This window comes from Anguilla anguilla, chromosome 16 (assembly GCF_013347855.1).
Source record: "Anguilla anguilla isolate fAngAng1 chromosome 16, fAngAng1.pri, whole genome shotgun sequence".
Taxonomy (NCBI): Eukaryota; Metazoa; Chordata; class Actinopteri; order Anguilliformes; family Anguillidae; genus Anguilla; species Anguilla anguilla.
In genome coordinates, this window is record NC_049216.1 from 23,262,418 (window position 1) to 23,282,264 (window position 19,847).

At 40.6% G+C, this 19,847-nt stretch overlaps 2 protein-coding genes across 5 annotated transcripts in view; one reads left to right on the forward strand and one right to left on the reverse strand.

Annotated features, from left to right (window-relative positions):
• Window positions 1-19,847, forward strand: part of LOC118215460 (COP9 signalosome complex subunit 2-like) — a 46,632-nt gene that overhangs the window by 1,701 nt on the left and 25,084 nt on the right. For all 4 annotated transcript variants that reach the window (XM_035396296.1, XM_035396297.1, XM_035396298.1 and 1 more), the window contains exon 3: window positions 11,226-11,331. The gene's annotated coding sequence lies outside the window, so the exon portion shown is untranslated. The remainder of the gene's footprint in view (window positions 1-11,225; window positions 11,332-19,847) is intronic.
• Window positions 7,046-18,005, reverse strand: LOC118215463 (fibroblast growth factor 7-like). The gene is made up of 4 exons (XM_035396304.1): window positions 17,767-18,005; window positions 16,698-17,293; window positions 9,313-9,419; window positions 7,046-9,010 (listed from the first exon to the last, which is right to left on the reverse strand). The coding sequence occupies exons 2-4, from the start codon at window positions 16,981-16,983 to the stop codon at window positions 8,792-8,794; spliced, it is 612 nt and encodes a 203-aa protein (XP_035252195.1). The 5' UTR covers window positions 16,984-17,293; window positions 17,767-18,005; the 3' UTR covers window positions 7,046-8,791.

Consider the following 19,847-nt stretch of genomic DNA (forward strand, 5'->3'; position numbering starts at 1 on the left):
CCTGTGGAAGAGCTGCTCTTCTGTTTTTCTTGACATATTGTACTAATACACGAGAATCACCATCGTCGAACGTGCGCTTTTGACCACAATTTCTGATCCTATTTACCTCCTGCCATGCGTGCCCCAATAATGAACCCTCTTTAAAAGTCATATGGATCTTTACCTCTTATCATCTTGATCCAAAATTGAGGTCAACTGGGCCTGCTCAGAATTTTTATACATGCCACAGAGCATGATAGGATGTTAATTGCCCAATTGTATCATGCAGTACACCTGTATGGAAGAATCTGCATTTGCTATGTTTCTCCACTCATTTATTCTGGTTTTCCCTTAAATTTGTCATCCATCTGTACATATGATGTAGTTTTATTTTTCTGTAATCAGACAGTTACAGAAACTGAGATGCTGCACTATATTGTTTTAATTTGTTTTCATGCATGCACAAACCTACAAATATTAATCCTGCTATGGTTACAAAGTCTGACTGTTGCCTGAAACTGTCCAAGGTGCCTCAGCTTTAAAAAAAAAAAAAAAAAAAAAAAAAAGGCCTGTAGTGCGAGTTAAAGCTTATTGACACTGTCATTCTTAAAACTACCACTAGATGGCACCCCCACAAGATTCTGCTCAGTTTGTGAAGTAGGATAGAAGTAGTACGGTACCAAAATTTCTGCCTGTCATCTTTTGTGAACTCTGGGGGCTCCCATATTCAGAGCCAGACTGATATGATTTATGTATTGGGCTTGATGTCAGTACTTGGGTACATTTCTCAATGAACATAGCGCCGTGTTCCACCTTGTGGTTACAAGTCAAAGAAAAAACAATCTTTTTATTCAGGCTCTTAGAGTGAGGTTCAGTTGTAACTGCTATGAACTCATCGCACAGAATAACTCACCGTTAGAAACAGACCTCTGACCTGGCTGTGTTGCAAAAGCAGTAGGATTTACAGCTGTATGGAACACAGTCTTCCTTTAGATCAGAGCTGCCTAATATTGTTCCTGGAGATCTACCATCCTGTAGGTTTTTGCTCCAACCCTAACAAATCACACTTCATACAACAGCTAGAGATCTCATTCAGCTGCTAATTAGTAGAATCAGATTTGCCAAATTAGGGTTGAAATGAAAATGTACAGGACAGTAGATCTCCCGGAACAGGGTTGGGCAAGGAAAAATGCCCCTGTTGTGTGACCAACTGATACGAGTCACATTGGCCCAATAATTTATTTTACAAACATGCTACTGTACGTTCAGTGTACACAATCTAAAAACTGAAGGCAGCCTGGAGGGTATGGATGTCTTCTTTTGACTCGTTCTGCGGGGAATGTTTTTATACATGTTATTGGAGCCCGTTGTTTATTTTTTCTAACTGGCTTTATACAGCCATTATCTTTTGAAACACAACTGTGTCAATATCCATATTAGTGAGGGACAAAAGATTTTTGTAATAACCTTGAACCTGGGGGAGAAGGAACGTACCCATAGGAGTTGTAGTTATCCTACCTCAGATCAGTTAAAGAGACGCACGTGTGGGACTGAGCGCTTCCGAAAGCTCCGCTTGCTTTACCTTAACCTGACCAGCTCGCTGTGAGGTGGCATGACCGTGGCGTGACCGTGTCAAAACCGAGATTAAGCTCCTCTAGGGTGAGTTAGTGACTAGGCGCTCTAACACTGTCCACACAGTGACCGTCTCAGATGCTCACTACCCTGTTTCTACTCTGAAACCCAGTTAATCATCGTTCCAAACATAATCAGATTCATCTCTTTTGTTTGGAAATAATAATAATAATAATTCAAAAAAATATTATCTCTGGGAAGCTGGATCTTTGGAAAATATACAGTTAAATGCGAAGGTACTGGGACATTTTTGTTGTTTTGGCTCTGTAATCCAGCACATTGAATTGGAATTAAAACAACAATTTCATAAAAAGGGGACTGTGTAAAAAGGGCTGTAATTCCTCCACCAATCATCTGATATGGATGTAAATATCCTCTAATTAAAGCCGACAGTCTGCACCCATACCTCATATTTATTGTTTCATTTCAAATCCAATGTGCTGGACTACAGAGCCAAAACAGCAAAAAGTGTGTCACTATCCCAATACTTTCGCATTTACCTGTATATGCATACATATACCTGTACTATATATATATATATATATATATATATATATATATATACACATACACACACACACACACACACACACACTGTCACCATGCTGGAATAATCTCAGTGATGGCTAGTTCTTAAATCCTTGTTGGATTCATTTTTAAAGTCTAGATTTACAGAGGGCCATTAAGTTGAATTTTGGCTTTGAAAATGAAATTCTGACTTGAATGTTTGTAAACTTTATTACTGCTAAAGGCAATATTCTCTTCATAAAAACCAGGTGCATTTGATGTAGAGCAGACTGTTATGCTATGCTATGGGAATTTTTAGAGTTACCAAAACTATCACAGTTTCATTAAAGGGACACGAACACGTGAGAACTGGCATGCTAAACATGTTACATTCGCGTGTCTTTACATTGCACGCGTGTTATCCTGAATTCTGTTCACGCAAGTCCATATGTGGACCATATGAACGTGACTTCAGCTCATGCCAACAAGAAAATTATGTTTGCAAAGTTGAAAATAGCGTGTATTTGTAAAATGAATGACAAAAAAAGGTTTTGACTAGACCCTTGAACTAATGGGGTTATTCCCAAGCTAAATAGTCATAATATTGTGAAGGTTTATCATTTGTGATACTGTGAGCGTGCCTTTTACTTTTTGGCTGGATCCCTTGTGGTGGTGCTGGGGTGGGGGGTTGAGTTACAGGATACTAAAGCTGAGAAGCTAGGCTCGTAACCAGAAGGTTACAGGTTCAAATCACAGCTAGGATACTGCTGTTGTGACCATGAGAGAGGTAATTAGACTTAATTGTTTCAATGAATATCTAGCTGTGGATATATGTCAAATGTAAGCAATGTCAGTCATGGTAGATAAGGACATCTACTAAGAAAATAAAATGAAAGGCAGAGCTTGCTCTGATGTTCACAATATTTAAAATTACTAGGGAAATGTTGAACATGCCAGGCAGTGAATAAGGGTTGACCTTCACAGATGCATGTAAGTATGATTATATTACGTGCGTGTTTCATTGTGTGTGTGTTTGCACATGGACATATTGTGATTGCGGTGCTAAGACTGTAGAGGCAGAGAAAGACCCCGTAAGGGCAGGAAGGTGGTGAATGACACAACGGGAGGTCTACATGGTTGTCTCTACAGTGTGTGGTCTATGATTAACATGCAATCGTTCCAGTGTGACGTGACCCGTTTGGATCGGGTCCAGATGTACTGCTCCTGAAATTACCCACACATCTGGACCCGATCCTAACGCAGGACAGATTCTTTCTTTTTCTTTTTTTTTTTCTCTAAATTTATGTTCAAGGACCTTTATTCCATTTATGTTTTTAGAATAACACGTGAAAGGTGTCAAGTCAGGGCCAGTTGTAGTGGTTTTGTTAGATTGTGCAAAGACATTGAATGTAAACCATCACTGCAAGCCCTGTTTTTCTGCGTGGATACAAAGATTCCTTTGCTTTTGCGAAGACTGAATACTTGCAGCAACGTTACATTGCATTATAGCCATTTAGCAGGAGCAACTTACACAACTATTGCATTTTACACAGTATCCAATTATTTGGCAAGCTAAATGCACTGAAGCAATTTCAGTTAAGTACCTTGCTCAGGGGCACAACGTTAGTGTCCTTCCTGGGAATCGAATTGGGTTACACACCCACTTCCCTAACCATTATACTGCACTACCACACAGTGTAGATTTTTGAGGCGTCCTTAACCAGGTGTTGTGGATCTGCACTTGTTCAGTACAATCAAACCAATAGTTCACTTTTGGGCTTAAAAATAATATTATTCCAGTTTTTACGTGCAATGAAAGACATTTTAGATGCAGAAGTTTCTGTTGACCAACCAACTGTATAATGGTTGGTATCAGGACATGCAGGGGTTTGTGGTCTAAAGCAAGAGAATACACTTCAAGTAGTTCGAAAGCAGCTTGTGCCATGACTTTGTCTCCAGAGGCTATTAATACAAACACATTCATTTTATATATATTATCAGTTTTTATATTGTGTCGTACTTCTTTCCTTGTTCAGCAATCTCAGATTGCACACACCGTAGGAAATTGTTCCGATGTAGTATAAGTTGAACAATAACTTATGTGATGTAATACGGTAATATACACATGTACAACTTCTGCAGGCGTAACTTCACTGTATACGCCACTTTGATGTTACTGTTCGAATGGTAACCATGGCATGCAGGGGTCAAAGGTCAATGCGTTTCCCGCCTGCTCTGTCTGTTCCTGGTTCAGATTGTTCTGGTTTTCTTCGGCGAGACGCTGGCTGAGGACCCATGCGGTTGCGGGTTTCCTGTCTCCGCACGCGGGCGAACGGCCTTCCCAGCGCTCGCCCCGGTCCTCCTCTGCGGTTCCCGAGGCGAAAGGTTCAAAGCTCACGCGTATCGGGTTCAGCCGCTAAGCGGCGTCTCGCACACAAGCGGCATCCTGTTAAAGCCCGTGTTATTTTCTAATGCAACACCCAAAGCACACGCGCTGTACGTTTGTGCGTTCGTTTTTCCCTACGAAGCACTGTTTATTAGAAGCTTGGCCCTCATTCCTTGTGTGTCTTAGGCCTAGATGCACCCTACAGATGCACTTGTCCATTTTGTTTGTTGAGGACTTGTATGGAAAATGGTATTAGCTGTTGATCGTCCAAAAGCACTAGTGAACCAATTCCTGCACCATGCAGATTCTTATGGGAAGGAATTATGTCAAAGGTTTAATCTTGATCAGAGGAAAAACCTCAACAAGCTTTGCATTTTGGCTAAGAAATGATGTGGGGGGAAAAACGCACATATGACAACCAGATCTGCTGTATGATTTCTGTTTGGTAGTGTCTGTGAGCTAACTGAAAAGCACCTGGTTACAGACCAGCAGACAGCATTGTCAGTTGTTCAGGGCTGAAACCCAGGGAGATTCACAGGGCAGATGAAGACTCCTGTGTTGCAGTATGTTTTTAACGGATTATATTCTTAGATTGATGATGGAAACTATGCCTGAATGTACCATTGCCAGGTTCAAGCTGGGATTTATTAAAATCTAATATAGATTGATACTTTTTTTTACTGCTGCCTGGGCTTCTTAAACAGTCCAACGCACCTGTAGTGTCCTGGTAACTCTGTTGCTGGTGTAAACTGTTTTAAAGAGATTACATTTCAGTGTGATATGGAACAGTAAGAGACAATAAAGACCGTTGATGTGAGACTGGCAAAAAAAAAAAAATCTTGAAAAAGTTCCACTGGCTTATTGATGACAGCAGAGCGAGATCGTATAATCTTTCAAAACTAAACTTCTGACGTGATGCACGAAGGGACTCTGCTTCTTGCTGACTTGTCAATGCCATAAACTGAGAAACACGCTCTTTTAGGGGGAGGGGGGCAGGGCTATCCCATCATAAAAGAAGTAAGTAGTCTTTTATTTATAACGTACTTTGGTCATAGAGCATCTTACAAAATACACAGAGGAATTGGTATTCGTGCCTGGACTTGACAAACAAAACATTTTTGACACGTGATTTTTTTTTTTTTTTGAACAAACTTAAGTTAGAAATTAGAAGCAAAGTTGCGGTTGCGTGTATTCTGTCTTGGTTTAATTCTGTATTGTGCCTGATGCCTGTACTCAGTTGGGATATAATGTATTGTCCTTGCTGACCTTGTTGCCTGGTCACAACCTTAAAAGCTCAACCAGTTAAATAATGGTTAAATAATAATAAATAAACAAACTGATTCCTAGACTCCTGCTTCTTTTTGTAATTTGATCAGAAAAGGGAGCATTTGCACTGCGTATGTTTGGCAACGCATCACTGCTGGGCTATTACACCACAGGGCATGTTGTTTTGTGTTCTTGATTGACCTAGTGTTTTTCATAGTTTGTGAAACTGTAGTGCGGGTAGGTGTGGCCAGAGAAGGTTACCATATGCAGCTGTGTAAGATGTCCTTACAAGGCCATGTATTTAAGTTTTTTTAAAATTAACATTCAATGCTGATTTCAAATATTTGTTTCATTTTTTCAAATTTTTCAAAACTCAGAAACACACATCTCTCCCCTGAAGCGCCTGCAGCCAGACACTGCCTCCTTCACAGTAGGGCCCAACAGCTGAGCTGGGCAGTCTGAGGAGTCTGAGGAGTATATGTTGTGCATAGGTAGACTGCATTCTTCTGCTTGACCAGAGGAGGAGCTCTTGCAGGACAAGGCAAGGAGAAACCCTGCAGAACGAAGCCCTTCCTCCCTGAAGGATGCTACCGCCAAAAAAAATTGGGCCTCCCAGGCCAAAGTTGCCGTTTGCAGCATCACTGCAGAAAGAAGGGCTTTTAGCTGGGCACGCAGCCCCAGTGGCCTCTGTGAGATGACGTTGCGTGATAAAACGGCGGGGTCTCGGTCCGCGGGGTGGGTGAGAGCGTGCGAGGCCCTACTCTCATTCGCAGGAGTGTCTCCTGGGCCCGGAGATGGGATATGCAGCCGGCCTTGAGTCAGAAATGTGTTTGGGTTTTGAGCATGTTATAAATGATCTGCCAAGACTAACCTTGCGTGACTTGGCACAGGCCTTCACCTTGCTCATGCACTGTTTGGGTCAAACTGATTCTGAGCTTTGGGCACACTTCTCCCTTTAGTCATTTTTTTCTTCTCTCTCTCTCTCTCAGCCAGATGTGAACCCAAACAGAAGGTAGAGCTCTCATTTGATCCCTCCCTGCATGTGTCTGGCAGCCTGCCAGAAATTTTGCACCAGCTTTCTGGAATTTACCAGCTATTGAATTTCACTCCGTTTGTCATTTCATTTTTGAAATAATAATTATTGCAATCAGCTGCGGGTTTCTGTGATCCTCAATGAAAAGGGGGAAGGGAAAATTAAGTGACAACATATACACAAGCACACATGCACACATTTATACTCTCAAACTCTTCTGTTTTTATTGATGATCACAGAATCACACTGTTAATGGTGGAAAAAAAGTTGAAAGTTTTTTTCAGATTTCACAACAGGGAAGAGAGTTGAAATGGTAATGGCTATATGACAGCTACAGAGACTATAATTTATTCAGACGAAGTCCATCTGTAGTTATTGCACTGCTGTGACAGCATGTTGGTTGATGGTCTTGCTTGGAGTTGCTGGTTGTAAATGATACCAGAGAGCCGCTGTGACGCAATGGGACAAAGGAAAGCGCATTTCAAACAAAGGGCTCAACTTGAATTTTTATATAAATAACATAAATAATAAACAACAACGAGGATAAGCAGATAAACAGGACCACACACAGTGGAGGAGTGCAGGACTGAAGCAGAGTGGAGGCATCAGAGGAGAGGTGCGAGATGTGCAATACCACGGGTTTTATTTTTTACACGCTGAAAATGAACAGGCCAGCACGCCAATGCGTGTGCTGTTTTGCTGAATAGATAATCAGGGGAGGGCCTGATATGTGATAAGATAAAAGATTAAACTTACAAAAGAAATGGGGATGAATGAAAGGTGGAATGTCACAAGAAGAAATTAAGAATAACAAAGGAATATGTTGTAGCAAAAATGTGAATAGCATAGCTGAAATACCATTTCAGAATATATTTGAAGGGATACTGCAGATATAATGCATGTCACCAAAGTAGAATATTCAGAGTATAAAAACACGACAAACCTATTACAAATACCTCTGTTCCCTAAGAACTCAAAAGTTTGTTAGCAGCTTCAAACTCCTCCATCGTTAAACTCAGAAGTTTATTCATTTCATTTCATATTCATAGCAGCCATAAAAATATTGAAGGGATTAAACAGCTCGGATAAAATGTACATGATAGCCCAATATAGCATGCATTTAACTTTATTAGACCACACTGTGTTGCTCTGACTTTGCTGATGGTATATTTTCCTGGCTTATGGTCTTCTGTGGTGGAATAATTTGTCTATTTGCTGGATTATACCTTGACTGAATGCTTCTGGTACATATTGTGAATGTTTAATGAACAGTCCTTAATGACCTCTTCACTGATTAATGAATTGCACTTTAAAGCTAATCTAGTAATCTACATTAAGTGTGTTGAAATGTAATGGTAATGAAAATAGCCATGATAATAATAATAATACATTGTCATTGTCTTCCCGCATTCCAAGCATCTAGCAAATTTCACTGTACTATAAGCCTTATCTTAATACTATAGGATAGAAAATGTTTACATATTTTATTTCTCTCACATAATGCAGAATAACAGAAGCCTATAAATTATCACCTTATAACAAAACCAAACAAACAAAAAAAAAAACGAAAAAAGCAAGTGTGCTTTAAAAAAATGCTCCTCAAAGATTTGCATTACTGTGATTAATTCACACTGTACGTCCACTTCTCGTCTGACCGAAGTTCATTTAACTGTAGCTTATGGACAGTAGCTACAGTAAAATGGGAAAGACCCAACTGTGTGACCCACAGTGTATGTCAAATAACTGTTTACTACCGACAATATTGTTAAATAACTGAATATTCCTGACAATGCATCGCAAATGCGACACCCTATAATTACCTCTCCCAAAGATTCCAGATCCCAAAGTGAGGTCACCAGTCTAGGGTCACTGCATCCTTTCTCTACAACCTGCAGATTATCTTTCTCATTTCACTCTTACAGATTCCCTTCATCATCCTCTCTCCCATTCTGCCATCCTTCCAGCCTCCCCTTGTCCACCCTGTAGAGTCACTCTGTCCTCTTCTCTTCCTCCCTGCATTTCAAAGGGATGAAGTGACAGGAGATGTTCTCCTTCCTGGTCTTCCTGCCCCTCAGAGGCCTGCCCTTCTGAGACAGAGCAATGAACATCTCCTTCCCATTTGGCTTTGTCCATTTGGCGGAGGAGTACGCATTGAAGTAGTTTTCTAGGAAGACCTCCTTGAAGTTGCAGCTTTCACTGTAGGATCTCTGGGAAGCAATATCAGATAAAAGATTTGATTATTCAGATCTCAGGTGTCTTTTTATGGGTGTTTGACACCTGTTGTGCCACTTAAACTGTCACAGACTGGTGTGCCAGGTGTGCCTCTTGTCTAATGAGAAATTAAAATACAGGGAAAGCATTGCCCTTCATCTTGGAGAAAGCCCAATAAATGCTTACATTTCATTTAATTTACAAAACCAATTCATCAACAAGTGCAATGAATGAGCACAAAAGTGTTCACAGCTAATAATCTAAAAGACAACAGTCTTAATAAAAGTTTAAAGTTTACCTTTGCTTGCAGAGTGCCTGTCCGGTTCATAGCGATGTAGAACTGACTTTTGACCCCTTTGATGGCCAGAATGCCCCCCTCTGAGACTGTCCGAATCTCCAGAATACCTGCAGCAAATCAGAGAAATCCTCTGCTTAGCAATCAGCTTAATCAGAGCAACAGGAAGGGGAGGGGGGATGTACTCCTAATCCGTTTGTGGCCCCTCTGGTTTTGGTTTGGAGTTGTTAGATGCTTTGGGTGGCCGTTGAGGACTGCTCATGCGATTGCACATGTGGGAAGCAGATTAAAGACTTTTTACCCCGGGGGGGGGGGGGAGCGAGACTGCCCCTCCACTGCCCGCTTTGCACGCTAGTTTTCACAAAACCACTGCTGAACTCTCTACACACACAAAAAATGATTTTTTTCTCTCTTTTTTTGGATGGCTGTGGGGTGTATTATGAAACATCAATAAAATTCTGCTTGAAAAATATGCTATGTGCATATTACACAGAGGTGTATTATATCTCTGAAACTGTATATATTGTATGATGTTTTGCACAGGGAGTTGTGTACTTGTTGGGGTGCATTTGATACTGAACAAGGGTCAGTGAGACAATTAATCTGAACTGCACAGACATAACATGTACCTTTTCCTTTCACCCTGTACTGTACTGTAAGAATACATGAGATTTTCAAGCCCTGTTTTACAGCTGATAGGGGGACAAATGGGTAAAAAAGGCACTGTTGTTGTCTCTGTCAACAACAAACACTGTGGTACTTGTGGTCTATTGGTGGCCAGCATTGCTACTCCTCATTTTTCATGATTTTAAAACACAACTCTGTGACTCCCTGTGTTCATTTGCTTTTTTTTTTCTTATTTGGATTATTGACATTCTGAGGCTTTTCACAAAGCTGCAGTCCTGGTTTGTCCTTCACTAATTTTGTTCATATGGGGAAGATGGGGTTCAAATGTAATGCAATGTTTTGTTTAATTGTGTTGCAGATATTTTCAAATGAAAAATCCTGTCATATTCATAGTGGATGTTTTACTTAATGTTGCCTTTGTAATGAAACACACTTGTCATATCATATCACTTACAATTTCCTGGTACACTGAATTCAGAATCATTGACAGTGTATTAGACAGCCCTGGCTTTTGAGTAATAATTTTCAGAATTTTCTAAGATGATGTATGCAAGCTATCAGGAACCATTCCACTAATATTTAAACAGTAACACTGCACAGTCTAACAAGTGCTGCTTTTTAATCTCAACAACACTCTTCTTGAACTGAAAAAGAGTATAAGAACTAATCAAATAATTCCTTCCTTTCTTATTCACTCTTGCAGATGCAAACATTTTTTCTTGGATTCAGAGCAGTGATCTCATTCCTTTGATGTTCCTATTTGGCTCCTCATAATATAACAACCACAAATGTAACATTCCCATATCCATCAATTCAGTTTTTCATATTTCAGATGATTATATTAATAGGAAATTAACTGATTTTTCTGTGAATGTAAGATAAACAGCTCTAGCTTTTAGAGTTGCATTACATTTGTTGAGATATCATTACTTGATTAAGCCAATACTGAACAGCAAGATCTTTATATTACATTGATCAGTCCTCGAATGTTAAAAAAAGATTCGTAAGCTCTCATGAAAGAGAGCTTAAGAATGGACAAGGGGACAGAATTTGCTCATGTTAATTCACATATGTGATTTATGCAGATCGGTTTACAGTGATTCTAAATGTGCCCAGAAATAGGCAGTTTCACACAGTGCCTCAGGGGAATACCTCTGAATATGTAATACTTTATACTTGATTACTTGATTTGATTACTTTATCCTGGGGAACCAGAAACTATATCAATTATCAAGTGCACCTCCCTTGTTTATGTATAATTATGTCTTCTGTATCTCCTCTATTTTCAGTCATTCAAGTTGCGGTGGACCCTACTATTGGCTCTGACATCTGTCAATCAAGCTGAACAAGGGAGTTCCCTCCATCAGGCATCTGGATAGCATGTAGACAAGTCAAGTGAGTTTGAATACTATGATTTATTACATTTAGGCCTTCAGTTAGTGACATTTAGATATGTAACATACAATACATGTATACAGCTAACTATTTACTAAACAATACAGATTAGCAATGTTGCTCAGGGGTACACCAGTACCTCAATTATACTTTGAACTTGCATCCACTGAGTTACAAGCACAGTTCCCTAATCATTATACTACACTGTGCTAGGCTGAATGTGTATTTGACAAATCCATGCTTTGAATGTCCCATCTATGCATTTTCATTTTGCATGAGAGTAGTTGAAGAAGAACGTCCATATCAGTGCAATCCAGGCCTATATATTTTCCTTTATACATTTCCATGTATATTAAATGTAATAAAATATGCCATCCGGTCTTATACATTTATAATTGACAGTTCACCAGTGGCATTATACGGTAGCTTATAATACCTGAGTCCATACAACAAAGCAGTCTTTTTGTGATGATGAATACCAATTTAATTTGGCCAAACACTTATTGTAGAACAGCAGCTGTTTCCAATTAGCTCACCTAGTTAAATACATTTACATTTTTATTTTTATTTTACAAAGCATTTGGCAGTCCTGGGGATACACTACTGGTGTGAAGGCTTCTTTTCTATCGTAAGAGGAAACAAAACATCTGTGTTCATTAGTTAATTTGTCACATGTTTGCATTATTTTAACAGAGGTAGTAAAGTAAAAAACTTAAACACTTTTCAGGCCTTTAATCTTTTTTTTTTAATGGGGGGGGGGGGGGGGGGGCAAAAAATCTTTCATTTCCAACCAGCCACTATAGGGAGAATGTGTTTACCAAGACGATATAAAAAAAGTGAATTAATTGTGACAAAGTTATTAGTTCATGTTTCTGTTAAAGAATTGAGAAATGTGATTCTGAGGGTTTGTCAAGTATTGTTTCATCTGTCAGCAATCCTGAAATCTAAATCGCCCAAGAATTAAATTGCCTTTTTAAAAAACACGAAAACACAAATTATTGCGGCATGCTGTTGTTGTTTTGTGAGAGTTGCGTGCTGGTAAGACAAGTCCAGTCCAGTGTCTGTACACATGGAAGTCTATGGGGAAAAAACAGGGTATTTCTCTGAATGTGGACTTCATTAGCGTTTAGTGTTTGGACAGCTGCAGCTGTTCGGCACACACTGGGAGACCCCGCTGCACACACATGTGCCGCACGTGAGCCCCATCGTTCGGGGGAGCGGATTCACCAGGGTTTCCCCTCAGCTTGAAGAAATTTATCCCTGCGCTCTGGCGCAGCCTTTTGGCGGAGTAAACTCAAAGTAAACTAATTTGTGGGCGATCCCTAATACCGATACTCTCCCTGGACACGCAGAGCGGCACTTTGATTCCCTTCTCGTTTGGGACGCGTGTCGCACGGGCAATCCGTCGCTAAGCAACCACTACTCATTGGCCTGCATCGCCATCCCACCGCAATGCCCAAATACCACTCAACCACTTTGGGGTGGTCCCTGGTCACCATCTTGACATTTAGTGTTACATCTAACTCTCTGGTCGTTAATGGATTCCCTTTGGGTTTTACATGAACCACAAGTATATATGTGCAAGGCAGGAAGTACAGCGGAGTTGTTAGTAAATGGTGGTGTAGTGGTTAGTTGTGGTGGAGTGGTTAGGGAACTTAAGCGAAGTGTAGCAGACTGCACCTTGGACAAGAAAACGTCACATATTTCAATCTAGAACTTTTAATTGTTTAAAATTTGACTACTATGAGCAACAAACTGTTACTTGTTGTATTAGTTTGGATCTCAAGGGGGAAAAAACCGAAATGCTACACTAGAAAGAAATATGAAGAAGAGTTATGAAACCGCTCTCTGACAGAACCCTTCAGAGTTATTATTTTTCCTACTGCTGCCTTCACTGATAGTATTTACAGGACTCTGGTGTAAAACCCAGCGAGCCGTCTGCATGGAAAGCGATACTTTGCTTTGCATGCGAAGGAAAGCTCACATTTTCTCCATCAAATCAATCAAACCCATGCCGTGAGTAAATGCTGTCCACATAACAGGCAACAGCTCTGACAGAAGACTCAAAATGTTTGTGTAAGCACTGAGAAGACATGATGTTCAGAGAGATGATGGCAGAAATTGTAAGAGGTCATGAAGCCATTATAAATGAGGGCTTACCTTGATTGGATACAGGTACCTGCACTGTGTTCTGACTCCTGAGCTAGCTAGTAATTCTGTGATCTCCATGGTGGTACTACCACTCAGAGAATGAAGAGGCATGTGTTTGTGATTTGAGGACATTCAATTAAAACTGACTTTTTAATTGAGTTCAAAGTGTATGCCATTAGCCAAAACACAGCATGGCTTAATTTGGTTGTCAGGTTGTTTTAATGTCAGAGCTAGAGAACCAAACGCGGCAATGCAAATATAAGAAACTGCTGGCTGTGTTCAATGACGCCAAAAGTTCTGAGGGTTTTGCCCTAGCAATTCAAGATGACATTCAGGGAGGTTCAGTCAACACAGTCTGTACATAAAAACGAGGGTAGCTATGGAGCAACACACACAGGCACCACACACACGCACACACATGCATATTCACACATTGTACATGCATGTTTACAGACCTCAGACCCTTTGTCTTAAGGTTTTCTTTTCAGCGATTTCGTTGAATCGCTGGACAAATTGTATTGTATTACATTAATCTATATTTTATCTGAAAATGACCCAATTTAATACAATACACAGTTGCTAGGTGGACAGTAAATCATTTGTATGTATAGCCTTCTATCAGGCAGATAGTTTTGATGGTATACGAATATGGTGGTTTCACAAAACATTACTTTTATTTATATTAAAGATATGTGAATAAACATGCCGATAAAACATGCTCATTTGAATGTCACGGTTTCTGCAGCCGGCAGGCAGTCTTGCTAGCGCAAATAGCCTGAAGAACACTAGCAGGCGTCTTTTTTCAGTTACAGCCATACTCCGTGCTGGGCTGGACAGCGGCTCATCCGCGTGTCTCCATGTGCTCTGTGCGTGCGACCGCGGGCCACATCTGGGCGGAACTGTCCCCTCGCTTCACTTCGCAGCGCCAGCCGTTACGCAAGCATCCGTTCCTCCGTCTGCAGCGGAGACCCGCTTTAGTCACGCCAAACCTTCGCGGGAGCAGACATTCAAGTGAGACACTGAGCGGGCTGACTGCCCTTCGTGTGGGTCCACTGTCTATGTGTTTTAGGGGTTTTAATGCCTTCCTGAGCAATAACACAGCTGGCGTCACTTAACCGAAAGTTAAAACCACCTCCCTAGCCCCTGCAATGAAGTTAATGTAAAAAAAAAAATTATGGTGGAGAATGGTTCTGGTCAACATTATAAGACTGATTTTTATTTTCTTTCAGTAGCTGAGCAGGCGTTGAACATAACATGTATGTGCACTGTGGATATGGTGCAGTAGAACTTATATATACATAAGTGACAATTATACTGACAGCTTTAGTGGAATTTTTTTGTACACCATAAAGCAACACTGCCAATAAACATGTTTGTAAAATGTTCAGTAACTTTATAAGCTTGTTAAATCCATCATTTCCACCAGAGCTGAAGGGAATACATCTCTTCAAAAATAACAGGTGTTCTGGTCCCAAGGCTCTCGGTCTCTGTCCAGCTGCTGCATCAATCTAAACCGTGCACCCGAAGCCCTGACTCATTTTCATAGACATGTGGTGATGCACCTTCAGTCTGGCACAGAATCCCTACCAGTGGCAGCAGGGGCATCATCAGGGTTTATAGGCCCCATGAAAAGATCTCAAATTGGGCCCCACCACCTCAGGCAACCCTATCCCTGCACAGTTACAGCACATTTTTTGATGGTTTCAGTCAGTCAGAGCCCTTGGAATCATCCCAACTACCCCCCCCCCCCCCCCCCCCCCATTATATAGTGCCCCTGATTGCCAAAACTGAGCATTGACTGTGGCCAGTACTCAGGCTGGGTGGGACACAATTGGACGCATTGTCACCTGAGGAGGAACAGCATCCATCTGCATGGTTGAGTCTGTCTCCTGAAGCACCAGCTGCTCATGAGGTTGCAGCCTACCAGCTCCAGGTACACATTAAGAAGCCTTATGAAAATAATATAAATTGGCTAAAAAGATTGACCGCTTCATCCCCTTTAAATCTGTACTTGTTCCATATCCACTTTCTACCCCCATTAGTGCTGAAGTATCACTGCACATTAACTTCATCCTCATAATGCACATATCATGTGTTAATAAGTGCTACATAACACTAGACTCATAACAAGAACATTAAGTATTATTCAAGTGCAATGTGGTTATTATGCATGGTCTATTAACTGAAATGATGTTATGCTCTTATTAACCGGAGTTATTTACGCATTGTGAATGCATTAATTGCATGTTCATAAATACATACATAATGTACTAAGTGCTGCTTAAGGTCATAACAAACACATTAAGTTTTTGAGTACAATTACAGTACATCCTCTACAGAGCATTTCATGGATAACGATAAGGAAACTTAATTATCTTAAAACATAAGAAACTTAAACTTAATTATGTGCTGTTTATCAAGCATGTAATAGAATTCAGCTCGTAAATTATGTGGAATCTGTTAGTCTCATTTAGTGCTTATAAATATGTTATGTATGCAATATGAAGATGTTTTAGCGCACTCAAACACATACTATGACAGTTTCTAACAGAAACCAGGGTCTGCAATTCGTGAGAGAACCCTTCACCTCTTCAGAATTGTTGTTAGCCAGACACCTGTTTCCCTTTTATACAGTCATTTTGCGCATCTGTGGTCTTTCAGTAAAGACCAGTGACCCATCAGCTGTCTGATTACATTATCCAGAACAGTGTACATGTACAGCGTACTGTCTGAGATGCAGATTGTACTTTTACAAGTGATCATTTTAGAGATCCTTCCTAGTTCAAAACCTTGATGAATTCACCAATTGAGTCAGAGCATGTACTGTATTTCTTAACTCCTTTATGAAAACACTAAATAACAAAAATTGAGTTCAACATAAACCAAGCAACTAATAAACCATTCTAATGAGCACTGTATCTGTGTCTGAGTAGTGGATGAGAGATGGGAGTGATGGAAAACCAGTACATGGCGCAGCAATGTGATAGGGAGATTTAAAATGTTAATGATTTAATGAACATTTTCTCAGCCCTACAGGGGTTACCTTGGTATGTTATTGAAAATGTGATGGTTCAGCTGCCCTGACCTTCATCAGAAGTTTTCTGATGAGGGTGAAGGAAACTGACACCTCATGTTTTCAATAACAAAGTAAAAATATATTTCCTTGAGAGCGTGACCTTTATAATTGAATACAATAATTGAATCGGGTGGCTTACTGTAGCAGTTTGTGGGGTCTTGTGTTCCGTTGATGCTGCCATTGTCGTCGATAGTGAGGAACCACTGCGTCCGACTGAAAAGTTGGCGGATGCGCACATCGCCGCCCTCCATGTAGTCGTAATTCCGGCCGTTGCGGTCCTGCTTGGAGCAGTTCATGATGGCGGCCAGTTCCTCCGGCGTCCTGTCACCGTGGGACAGCGGCATGCTGCCCAGGAGAAACACCACGTGCAGGCACAGTCCGGAGAGCAAATTTGGCACCTTCCTTTCCAGCACCCATTTGTGCATTATAACGCAATGCTGTGGGTGTCCATGAGCAACATACTGGAATGTCAGTTTAAGAATGGATTTTAAAAAAACAAAAAAAAAAAACGCACTGTTGCTGGTGGCTCCTTGACTTGACCGCGTATTTGCACAAGGAGGTCTTGGAGAACTGAGTGCTAATGCTCACAGCCTGGTGCTCTCACAGTGGCAAATGTGCGGAGGCTTTGTCTGTAATCCTCTCTTCTCACCTACACTGTTAGTGCAGGTAAAGGGAGACCGTTGTCTCCCACTGGACACATTCTCCCTCTCTAGGTTACTGGCTGAAGAGTATCAGCTGAAAAACACAAGAGCAGTTCATGGTGTAATTTCCTCAAACACTATAGCCCTTACAGGTAAGAAAACACAAGCACATCCCTCAGCTCAGCACACATTCACAGTCATTACATAAGTTGCATCTGTGATACACAGCCTTATTTAGTGGTGCAGTCCAGATTTAAATAAGGAGGCAATACAGTATTGAACTACTGTAAATATCTAACAGCATCATCTGCTTTGTCTTGTTTTCTTGGTCTTCATTCCACTCCACTCTTGTAGTTGAAACCTTGTAATCCCTGGCACACTTGTGCTGAACCCAAACTCTTTCAGAGGTGATCTTATTTAGTTGGGGAGACCGATTCAGGGCTTCTCCTTTGTCAGTTGATCTCTGACATCGTCCCTGTCTCCACTGGTCTACCTATCAGAAAACCCACCTGGCGTATCTATATTGTGCTTTGATAAATAAAATAAAAAAAGAGAAGCAACACATACCTTCAACAATGGTTGGATGACTTTCGCTTGATGCCAGATGATGACCTTAAATTCCAACCCCTACCTCTCCAAAATGTGTTTCCCCCAAAAAAGGAATCGAAGTACAGCGATTTCCCGGTGCCGGGGCAGGGCTCCCACTGCCCCGTAGCTTCCCACGTTAAGTGCTCCCTTCCAGATCGAGAGGAAGATAGGTCTGTGCATCTTCGCCGTGTTGTCATTGGTTGAGCTTAGAAAATACCTCTTTCTGACCTCCCACGAGACCGAATACTGCACAGCCAGTCAGTTGTCACTTGGGCGCAGTGAAAACAGTACATTTCCTACCACACGACTAGCACGAACGGCAGAGGGCGTCATAAACTCGGATACTATGTAGCTTCTGTGGTTTGCAAAAAGGTTATAACTCGCAAATATCAATCTTAAATGTTTTATGAGACACGTCTCTATACCCCCCTCTCTTTCTGCAGTAGTCCAGTAAAGGATAATGCACCTAAAAGTATTTACCTTCAAAAAAAGCAAGTATTATATTTTAAACACGTTTATAAGCCTATACATAACTAATTTCCCAAACATGAAATGTGTTCCTCGCCCCAGAGGCTACATATACGCATTTTGTCGTTGCATGTTTCCATTAGGCAGTTACGTATAATACTAACTTAACTACCATGGTGATGTTTAATAGGGAGGAAAAAAGCCTTGGACCTGGCGAGGATTTGTGGCGCTGTGATATTTCAAATGAAGACACTGCTTATTAATACTTGGAGGGAGTGAGCTGCGTCAGTATATTCAGACTTGGTTTTATTTGTTAAACTCCACGATGTTTTCGTTCTTTCTTTTTGAACCACATGCTCTTCTCCTGGAGAGACGAGAGCGACAGACCGCCCCAGGAGACATCAACTACTGGACTGGTCGTGTGTCCTCTCGTGAACTCCAGCTGTTTCATAAGGACAATAGGCGTAGATTCAGAAAAATATCAACCATGTTTTCACTCAGACTTGGACGCGCACGATGCACTGTATTTGTTTCATATGATCTCTAAAACGAAGGGGCTTGACTCTGGCAAGGCGTTTATGAGTGAGACCAATATTGTTGACCTAAAAGTTTTTTTTATATATATAGGGAGACCAAGTAACTTAATGCATGCGTTATTTGTAAAACTAAACTATGTGCATATGCGCGTAAATCTGTAAACTAAGCTTCCACTGGAAGCTAATCCCTTGCGTTTAGAGCCAAGAATCGAATATGGCTCTTGACTGCTTTACAAAAGCCTTAATCAGAATGGCTGTCCTGTTATTTAACTATTTTTGTGATGGTTTTAATCAGGTGAATATTGGCGCACTTTAGCCCGAACAATGGGACTAATGTAATCGAAGTAATTAATTTTACATCTTTTAAGAGATTATTATAAACTATATCGTCACACTATCATGTAACTAGCCGCCGAAATGAAACCTAATTATTGGGTTCAGGGTTTTTAAAAATATGACCATAAAATACGAGTCATTAGCATACCAATGCTATTTAAAATATGTTCTTTTGGTTTGTCGTGGATTAAACATCAAATTAGCCTACTTTGTGAAGAATGTTGAGAAATACAAAGACCATACGAGACAATATTATGAAAAGCTTTAAACCTTCTATTCGAAACGTTCTGAAACGTTCAACAAAAAATTGCTTAACGAGGCTTAATATGTTCCTGAACAATGAGTTCGAAACCCCAAAATTTGCACAGATTAAGCTTTGTAGCTATGTATGGATAGCCTAGGCCTACTAACAGCACACGAAAGGACAATGCACTTATTTCAAGGAAAATGCCTTTTTCAGCATATTTGTAAATGTGTCCATTACAAATAGGCTAATCAACTTCATGCGACTGTCGCGACATTTAGGTGTAGTAGCTAGTAGCCTACATCATTAATGAGATGGCACTGTGAAAACCGAGTTAAAATATAGGCCAGTCAGGGTTTTTATTTTATTTTATTTTATTTTTTTAAAGTAACTACTGGTGATGATCATTCTTTGTTGTGATTGACGTCATAAAAGACTAATTGGTAGTGTTAATTGCGCAGGTTTCATGTTTCCAC